Source organism: Hemibagrus wyckioides, linkage group LG20 (assembly GCF_019097595.1).
Source record: "Hemibagrus wyckioides isolate EC202008001 linkage group LG20, SWU_Hwy_1.0, whole genome shotgun sequence".
Lineage (NCBI taxonomy): Eukaryota > Metazoa > Chordata > Actinopteri > Siluriformes > Bagridae > Hemibagrus > Hemibagrus wyckioides.
Genome location: NC_080729.1, coordinates 5,027,205 through 5,037,476, shown reverse-complemented (window position 1 = coordinate 5,037,476; position 10,272 = coordinate 5,027,205). Strand labels below are relative to the sequence as shown.

The window sequence follows — 10,272 nt, the reverse complement described above, 5'->3', positions numbered from 1 at the left end:
TTATTAACAAAACATAGAATATCTTTCAAGGGCAGCATGGTGGCTTAGTGGTTAGCACTGGGTTCGTATACCAGGCCTTTCTGTGGGGCCTTCCCCATACTTGCGTGTGTTTCTATTTATACTTGTTTGTGTTCTATTTATATAGCTGAAGACATATTACACGTTACTTTTGTTCTTTGATATTAGAATAAATACATCCTGATTGTTTTATACAGAGGTGGAGTTCGAAGGGAAGTGTTTATACTGAATTTATTATTGTTGTGGATTTATTAGGCTATTATGTGATTATTATAATAGCAGTATTTGTATTTGAGATTCCAATAACAAATAACTTCCACAGAATAAATTCCACAATATAAATCACACCAAAGCTCAATTCAATTCGATTCAAAAAACTTTATTTATCCCCAAGGGGAAATTTCAGGCATGTCGAGTAGTGTAAATACAAAATAAAATAAAATAGCATAAATAAAACACAATTGTTGTATGATGATAAATGGAATAAGTCTGTTAGTGCAAAAAGCTTTGAGTAAACATCTGTATAAAATATCAGTAAAAGTAGACGTCTGTATAAAATATAAAATATCTGTGAATAAATATAAGCTGTAAAAATTGTGAAAATTTGGGGTAATTTTATGCTTCTATGATGCTTTTATGCTGACTTTATTCAATAAAAAAAATCTAAATTTGGGGGAAAAAAAAAAAAATATATATATATATATATATATAATGAACTCAGAAACTACACTGACCTATTCGTTCCTCAGGAGCTCTGAGCTTAATTATTATTATTATTATTATTATTATTATTAATAATAATAATAATAATAATAATAATAATAATAATAATAATAATAATAATAATAAATACCTACTCATAACTACTTCCGGTCTGCCCTCGCTCTGATTGGCTGACTGTCTATCCACCGGAAGTTGACTTTCCGTCATGGCGGAGGTCAGCCAGAAAGTTGGAGCCGGTGTATACAAACTTTGTCCTTTTAAAACTCATTGTGCTTTCTCAATAACCAGCCGTCGTCATGTCGGCGTTTTTGCCTCGTGTTTTAGTCTGAGGACATCGGAGAAAACTAATGAAGAACGTGATCAAAGCGGACAGCAGATGCACAGAACTTTGTGTACTCTTCTTCAGCGCGTGCCTGAGACGCCGCCGCGGTGTCCTGCTGCTCTGACCGTCACCCGGTCTCTTAGCAACAACAACGGCTCTCCACTGCACGCGAGCAAAACGGCGTATTACGACATCCTGAGGGTCTCCCCGAACGCCACGCAGGCGCAGATCAAGACGGCGTACTATCGCCAGAGCTTCCGCTATCACCCGGACAGGAACGCGGGCAGCGATGAAGCCGTGCGCCGGTTCTCCGAGATCAGTGAAGCCTACACGGTCCTGGGGAGCGTCAGCCTCCGGAGGAAGTACGATCGCGGGGTCTTGAGCTTGGCGGACGTCCAAAGCGCCGGGAAACCCTCTCGGAAAGACACGGCGCATCCTCCGAGCCAGCGGCGGTACTCCCGGACGGTCCGAGGCGCAGGAGGAAAGCCCCTGTTTGACTTCGACGCTTTTTACCGAGCGCATTACGGCGAGCAGCTGGAGAGAGAGCAGAACCTGCGCCGGTGGAGAGAGAGGAGAAAACAGGCACAACAAGAGAGTTTACTGAAATGGAGAAGGGAAAAAGGGACCGAGATGGCGGTCGGTGCACTGCTAGTTTTAGGGGTCGTTCTTTTATTCAGTCTGAAATCGTAATATTTCATACATTGTGCTCTGAAAGAGTGTCAATGGTTAATAGTAATACAATAGTGACCTTATCACATGTGTATTAATGGTGCATTAGGCGAGATTACTAACAGTTAAGCGTTAGAGACCCGCCCATATTCTTGTAGCCCCGCCCCTAGGATCTACACTAACCCTAGTTATTGACAGGAAGCGCATCAAAACATAAACAAGCACTTCTTTCCTTACATCTTAAATGATTGTCTTATATTTCAGCATGACATCTAGGTTATTTGCACATGCGACGAATAAAAATATTACATCAATAATAGTACTTCTTCACATCTATCCGTATGCAAATTATTTAGATTCAGGGGGTGGAGCGTCGTGCCCAAGGTGGGAAAAGAGGCGTAATAAATAAATAAAACAACTTCCAAATGTCAGTGTCAGCTACTTAACTGTAAGTCATTGCAACTTGAAAACAACAAAAATCATTGCATTTATAAGTGCCATTTTTATAACTTGATTTTAGTGTAAACAAAAACAGCTCTTGTCCAGGAGTACCTCCTGGTTTTACACATTTCACTTATTTCTCTGTTCTTCAATTGATGTTTAGCTGAATCAAGAGTGTCAGGAGCAGAGAAAATACTCAAATGTTCAGGAAACGGGGTAAAGAAAAGGCTTGGGTACCAGTGCTTTACACTATATGCCCCTCTATAGATAAAAGATGCATGCTGAAGAAGCAGCCAGTCGGCTATTTTAGAGCTCGAACTAATAATATCATAATAGTAAATAATCATTCCTGTTATCATGTCTCACAAAACCTTTGTTTTCGCCTTTAAATCATATCTTGTTTTATAAAAGACATGTTTCTTGGGTTGGAGGAACTTTATTACAATTACTAAAGTATTTGCCTGAGTTCCATTAACGTTTCTTTCATTTTCACTTGAGTAAACTTCAGGATCTCATGTTTGTACTCATGTTTCAGACAGTTTTGTGTTTTGTTCATTGAACACAGCCCAAATTCTGTTTAAGCTGTGAAGCATCTGCTTTTAAAATGTACCAGAAGCTGATTTGTTATTTATTTCATCCTGGGAATTCGATCTGCTGTTTAACTGGTTGAATTATATGTCCTCTTTCCAAAACTGCAGCATTTGCACATTAATAGATCTCTTACGGTAAACAGCTCTGGTTTATCAGCGTATGACACACCACATGTAACCTCATGACCTGTACAGGAAGAATACCTCATGGTGATGAATAAAAGGTTTATTGGTGAATAAATTTGTGTTAAGCTCGCTTTCATCTCATTCGTCACGTTCAGTGTCATCACATAATTGATCATCTATCTATCTATCTATCTATCTATCTATCTATCTATCTATCTATCTATCTATCTATCTATCTATCTATCTATCTATCTATCTATCGTTCAACTGTTGTGCAATAACTTATTTATATCGTATACGTCATTGCAATAATCGTCTTATCACGATTGCCTTGACTGCAGTTTTTGTTATTGCATTATTTTATTTGTAAAATGGATGTATAGTTTCACACCACATTATATGAGACTTGCACTGCATGGACTGCTCTAATTTTGCTGTTCTTAGTATAGTGACAATGAATCTTGTTAGGCGTTAGAGACCCGCCCATGTTCAGGTAGCCCCGCCCCCAGGATCTAGACCTAGTTATTGAGCACATCCGAACAAAAACAAACAGCCAGGACTGGATTTCAGTTTACTAAACTAGATTTCTGACAGCTTAGATTATGTTCTTAAAATCATGTTTCACACGATTTTCGAGGTTATTTGCTCAATCAACGAATAAAATTGATTTACATACATCTGTGACATTACATACATCTGTGACATTACTTATTTACATCTAGTCATATGCAGTTGTTGTGGGTGGAGCTTCGTGCACATGGTGGGAAAAGAGGCATGAGCTCAAAATAAATACTGGGGTAGTAGTCCATTATTTATTTGTCTAACCTGACATTTCATGAAACACCAAGTTCTTAAGAACTTAGGGCACACACCTTTTATTATTATTATTTATTATACTATTTTTATTATTACTTTCCACTTGTTTCTCTTCTTCTACCCATCCCAAGGCATACAGAGATTGTGCCAGCTCTAGCCGGGTTCTGCTTTGTGAGGACTGGGGTATTCAAAGCAACGCTGCCAACCCTATGTGGACGACAATAACCTCCTTATTAATTTACACAATATTCTGCACATGCTATATCTGCATCACACAACTGACTATACATAAATGCAGAAAGGACATTGTTCATATCACACTTTCCGGTGTCACCCAAATGAGGATGAGGTTCCCTTTTGAGTCTGGTTCCTCTCAAGGTTTCTTCCTCATACCATCTAAGGCAGTTTTTCCTTGCCACAGTCGCCTCAGGCTTGCTCACATGGGATAACATCTAGGACTGTTTGTCTGTTTGTAGTTTCTTATGTTGTTTCTTATGTAAAGCTGCTTTGAGACAATGCTTTTTATTAAAAAAATTGACACATACATTACTTTTGTTTGTTTTTTTACATATCCCAACTGAAGAAGTTGGGGGTCAGAGCACAGAGGCAGCTATGATACAGCACACCGGGATCAGGGACAGTTAAAGGCCTTGCTCAATTACTCAACAGTGGAGCTTGGTGGTGCTGGGGCTTGAACCCTGATCTTCAGAACAATAACCTAGAGCCCTAACCACTTGCCCAGACAGCTAGACTTCCAAATTTAGCCAGTAGTAGTATGCTGAAATCTTAACATTTGTTAACAACGTACTAAAGAAGACATTCTGCTGTAGGTTTTTACTGTCCTTCCTCGTTACAGCTAGTATACATTAGAATGAAATGTCCTTTCTTCAGGTCCATGGAGTAACACAGTACTTACACATAAAACGCAACTACGCAACAGTGTGTGATGAGGACAGAACACAAATAAACAAAACAGTAAATACAAAACACATGAGCTCTAATCTGTAATCTGCTGGTAAGATAGGAGCGATAATGTGAAGCCCCAGCTTGAGCAAAAGAAGCTCCTTTTTAGCTGAATGAAGTGTTTGCTTGGTTAAAAAAGGTCAAATAGCAGTTTTTGGAAGAAATGGTAGATATTTGTGGATTATGTACAATGACTAGGCTTCTTAGAACTGATAGAAAAGATTAAAAACTAGGGAATAGCATCAGGCATTGGGACGTACGTCTCTGTTTTATAAGAAGAATAAAACACCTGGGACATTTTGTATAAGAAACTCTCATATTGGGACATAGAAATAGAAATCCTATAATCAAATCTTAGAAGCAATCAAGTAATTAAGCAAACAATCACAATTTTTATTTATTAAACAGCGACACGTCATATGTTTTATCCATTTATAGTTACATTTAATGATGAACATCCATGAAATGAGTTTGCTCGTATTAACACATCTGTTTATTATTAGCCTTTGATTTAATAATAACCATAAAAATGTGAAACAATTGAATAAAATATTAGCCTATGATGGTTGAGATTTGTCAGAAGTACAGTGTGATGATAAAACGTGGAGGGTTTTTCGTAGAAGTTCTAAACAGTGAGCTCATGTTCATAAAGCCATGTATTTCCGGGCTGCTGTAATTAATTAAACGTTCACTAGATGGCGTAAGAGGAAAAGTACTTTTTCCAGCACCTTCAGATCATCTGCTGAGAAAGCTACAGAATAAATATTCTTAAAATGATATGTTTAAGGAGTCGCAAATTCTTTCACATTGTATATTACACTCAGTGAGCACTTTATTAGGAACACTACTAGGTAGATCTTCCCTTTCCTTTCGAGGCAGCCTCAGCTTTCTGTCATTGCCTGACAGAAGTGGAGTTCGATGTATTCGTCTGCTGTTGTAGCTCATCCTGCTCTGAGATGCTTTTCTGCTCACCACAGTGGCACAGAGTGATGATCTGAGTTACTGTAGCCACTCTCTCATTAACAAGGTGTTTCTGTCCACAGTACTGCAGTTCACTGAATATTTTTCTTTATCGCACCATTCAGTAAATTCTAGAGACTGTTGAGTGGGGAAAATCCCAGGAGGTTATAAATGGATTCAGATGGTTAATGTGAACATTACCTGAATCTGTTGACCTGTATCTGCTGACCTATGCTGTTCTGCTGCCACATGATTGGCAGCCTTCCTGTTCCAACATGACTGCACACCAGTGCACAAAGCAAGGTCCATAAAGACATGGATGAGTGAGTTTGGTATGGAGGAACTTGACTGGCCTGCACAGAGTCCTGACCTCAACCCCACAGAACACCATTGGGATGAATTAGAGCGGAGACTGTGAGCCAGACCTTCTCGTCCAACATCAGTGCCTGACCTCACAAATGCGCTTTTAGTGGAATGGTCAAAAAATTCCCATAAACACAGTCCTAAACCTTGTGGAAAGCCTTCCCAGAAGAGTTGAAGCTGTTATAGCTGCAAAGGGCGGGACAACTCCATATTACATTCATGTGCATGTAAAGGCAGACGTCCCAAAACTTTTGGCAATAGTGTACTTCAATACACTCTCCCCTTACTCTCCTTCTCTGGGGTCACTACATCCAAACCACTCTCCCTTGTACAAAGTCCAGCATTAGCACATAAAGAGTAATTAAAGCATTCTGATATTTCATCTGATAACATTTGCGAAACAAAACCCAACAATTAAAAATCTGATCTACTGCAGCCCCTCGTCACCTCCCTCTACTCTTTTTCTTTTTCTCTTTTTTTTCTTTTTTTTTAAAGAAAACAGATGCCAAGGTCATTTATTCACTCCGTTTTTATTCACAGAAATATAAAGTAGTATGTCAAGTACATCACTTTGTACAAAATTGCACAAACTCATTCATTGAAATTCAGCCAGACCAAAAAATATCAACAAGAAAAAGAAAACCAGTTATTAACATAAGAAAACTAAAATGACATATACATACATATATATATATATATATATATATATATAAACATAAAGGGTGAAAATACACAACTAAAAAATCTCTGTAGGAAAATTATATTTACAGCAGCTGAGAAATAAATAGGTTTCAAAAATACAATTCAGATTGGCACACGTGGCTCTGTCCCTCCCTGTCTGCCTTAAACTGAGTGTGTGTGTGTGTGTGTGTCTGGTGAGTCGAATTCCTGAATAAACCCATGGGCCATTCCTATCGATTAAAATCCAATCCACCACAATGCTGTACGAATTCTTGATTCTGATTGGTCAGAATTTCCTAAAACAGCAGCTCTAACAAGTTTCAGCTTTTTAAAAATTATAATTATTATTATTTCATTAATGCACTCTTTCTAACATGCCGTCGTTGCTATAGTAACAGCTTACACAGGTTGTAGATGCTTCATATAGACTGATTATAAAACGTCTGTAATCGTTGCTATGGTGACGTTTTCTGTGAGGAGATTCTGAGAGTCTCAGAGTCATATGGTCAGGGTATAACAGTCAGGGGTAAAAAAACGTTCACTCTTCGGATGCTGTTGTCGGAAATGTAAGGATTGATTATTTTCCTAGAACCTCATCATTATTTTGTTTCTTGCAATTCGTATTATCTGGTTTCAAGAAAGCGCAAAGAGTACAATGTTGTCATCATGGCATGTTTAAAAAATATCAGATAAAGCGAAAGTGAATTATTTTGTGTGTGAATTTGGCTTTTTGTCTAATTTGGGAAAGAAAACAAAAAACAAAAAACAGGCTATTTTACATTATTTCAATACTATATCAAATCGATATTCATGATGTGAATATCGTGACGTCAAAATCGCTCAATACTCCGAAAACTACAACTCATTAATGAACTAATTCCTTCTGTCATTCCTCTAGTGCTGATATACTGCCCTTATTCCTTACAGAACTACAATCCCTTTCTGCAGGGTGAATAATACAGAGCACTCCGGATTAGTAGCTTATTAGTAGGCCTTTTATTTTATGTACAATGTGAAATGAATGGATTTTTCACGGCAAACAGAACATAGGTAGCTCACGCTGGGTTGAAAACCTTCCCAAAGAACTCTTAAAACGTGCCAGCATTCGGATTCCCTCGCTAAGAATCGTCGTGATAGCGTTTGTATTCGATTTTTACAAAACAGAAAGCGTTTTTTTCCTGGTTAATTGCTAAACACTTTACTTCTGAAGCCTGACCCACTTCACCCCCACGGCAAAGTTGTGGGAAGTTATCTCCGCAAAGCCCAAAGGACAGGATGTCCGGAACGTTCTATCAACAGCTTCACAAACACAAGTGGAGCACTCTGGGGAAATCGATTTCTCTGAGCAGCTTTTAACTTCTTAAAAGCCCTTTTTTAAGAAGAAACAAAAAAGAAAAGAAAGAAAGGTGGGAGCAAGAGGCATCTGCAGGAAACGGCTTGCGGGAAGCTAACCGCTGGCAGATGTCTCAACACGACAGCTTCCTCTATGGATATCAAACTCCACAGAGCAGGATCAACACACTCGCTATGACGACCAAGAAAAGAGAGAGAGAGAGAGTATGGAAAGAAAGGATGTATGTTCAGGATGAGAACTTCAGGGTGGTTGAGTAGCAGCCAAGTCATCACTTTCACTTTTGGGGACAAAAAATAGTGTATTGTACTGCAGGACAATGGACGGTGTGATAAAAAAAAAAGAAAAGAAAGATGTTCGAAGTCACTGAAGGGCGTCTTTCAGGGACGCAGGTGGAAGATACGATTCTTACCAATAACATTTTCACTTTCGGGGAATCATGTTCGATCAATCTATCTTCAACTCCTAAGCTGCTGCTGGTGGGACCACTGTGTCACTTTGCATAAGTATTTGCACCCCTTGATCTTTCCCACTTTTTGTTACTCGTTACAAGCTGTAACTGGAACAGACGTAACGGAGATGATCTACACAATATATTACCGAATATTATATTTAATAATATTGGCGATTTTTTGTGGAGTTACAACAACCCTGGTTAAATCCATTTGAACTCCAGGTTATATTACACCTAAAGCCTAAAGATAATAAAAAAAAGAAAATCTGCACTGATCTGAGCCTCAGGTCAGAGATTGAGACCAGCCAAGAGCACACTTCTGCTTTTAGGGCTTGGTGTTGATTGAAAATAAAATTTAAAAAATAGTAAAAAACCTAAAATTCAGTCCAAAGTAAGTGTTTAAAGGAGACTTAAAACAGAACGTCACATTTTCCCTTTGAGGATACACCGTTTTGGGTTTTTTGGCTTTCCAGTGTTTCCCATATATGATTTTTGTTCCAAAAAAAAGCTAAATTTTTGTCCAGAATTTATGATATTTTCCATGCAAGGCCATACAAGGGACTTCAAACAACTTCCTTCTTCATTTGGTTATGGCTTTTGTTTTTTTTAAGTGAAAAAGTAGAATCAATTATGCAAATATATGCTTGTGAGGTTCCAATCATAATCCCTTTCTCAAACTCAGAGGCTATGTTGGAAACTATCAGATGTTGTAAGTTTTTGTAAAGGTGCCTCAGGACCTCTGATCTTTATACATGTCTAACCGACAACAAAAGGGTATTTGGCTGCGAAGAGCTTCCGAATGTGCAGTATGTCTGTTCTTTAAGAAGAAGTATGTCGTACTCCTTCTCTACACACTGTGATACAGCTGTGATACCTGAAGCGACGAGAAAGTCCTTGAAGAGCGTCTCTACTAATCGACTCCACTAATAACGCGTCTGAAAATCTCTTACGTAGGAAATACTGTATTCATTAAAGGCTGGCAACAAATAACAAAAAAGTATAAGTTGTTTCTTAATAAGCTGCGCTTATTCCCGTACGTATTTCCTGTCTGCATGCTGTTGTTCTCTTGCTCTTGCTCAGTAAAAAGAGTACTGATTCTCCACGGCTCTGGTCCTCCGAGTGCTGTCGTTGTCGTTGTACTCCTCTGTGGTGGCGGCGGCAGGGAGTTCCAGCAGTCTTTCAGAGCTGTTGCTCCTGCTTCGGAGACCTCCATGGGCTGTGGGTGAGGAAGAGGAGCTGGAGGAGAGCGGAGCCTCGTGCACTGGGGTTGCTGGAAGCTGTGAGACTCCAGGAAGATGAAGGTTCGGCTGAGCAGCTTCGCTCCGGCAGCTGGGTTCCCGTGAAGGAGTGGCGACGTTGGGAACATCTGCAATGGATACTTACATGATTAGCTTGGGCCATTAGCTGTGAAGCATATTGTGATCTTCTAAATCTTAATATTAGTAGTGTAGCCACTATTAGAGGGCCTCGGTCTGTATTTATTTACCCAAGTATGATGATGTAATATTAGAGGATTTTTGCTGGCCTTGGTGTAAAAGTACAGTGTGTCTTTTCAATAGCTATTCACCATGAATAGAGCAAAAGAAAAATAAATAAATAACCACAACTGCCTCATCCATTATGCAGTAACGATGCCCGTAAATGACTTGTGTGTGTGTGTGTGTGTGTGTGTGTGTGTGTGTGCGGAAAAAAATATTCCACACCTTTTAATCAGACCAGCATATTAATGGCGCTTTTACAAACAGCATGAGTACACACGTCTGAATGTTTGTTTGTGTGTGTGCTGGAGCATGTT

General features: G+C 38.9%; 2 protein-coding genes across 4 annotated transcripts in view; one reads left to right on the top strand and one right to left on the bottom strand.

The window, feature by feature from the left end:
* Positions 1–930: 930 nt before the first annotated feature.
* dnajc30b (DnaJ (Hsp40) homolog, subfamily C, member 30b) lies at positions 931–2,990 on the top strand. Its single transcript, XM_058417895.1, has one exon. The coding sequence runs from the start codon at positions 947–949 to the stop codon at positions 1,751–1,753; it is 807 nt and encodes a 268-aa protein (XP_058273878.1). The 5' UTR covers positions 931–946; the 3' UTR covers positions 1,754–2,990.
* Positions 2,991–6,593: 3,603 nt separating this feature from the next.
* The window catches only part of LOC131342068 (SH2B adapter protein 2), a 31,109-nt gene continuing 27,430 nt past the window's right edge, over positions 6,594–10,272 (bottom strand). For 2 of the 3 annotated variants that reach the window (XM_058372800.1, XM_058372798.1), the window contains one exon: positions 6,594–9,843. In XM_058372800.1, coding sequence (XP_058228783.1) covers positions 9,554–9,843 — 290 coding nt within the window. In that variant the 3' untranslated portion in view covers positions 6,594–9,553. The remainder of the gene's footprint in view (positions 9,844–10,272) is intronic. The other variant, XM_058372797.1, reaches the window with a different exon arrangement.

Excerpts from the sequence above, each read along its gene's own strand:
- dnajc30b (XM_058417895.1), top strand. The coding sequence starts at position 947 with ATGGCGGAGGTCAGCCAGAAAGTTGGAGCCGGTGTATACAAACTTTGT.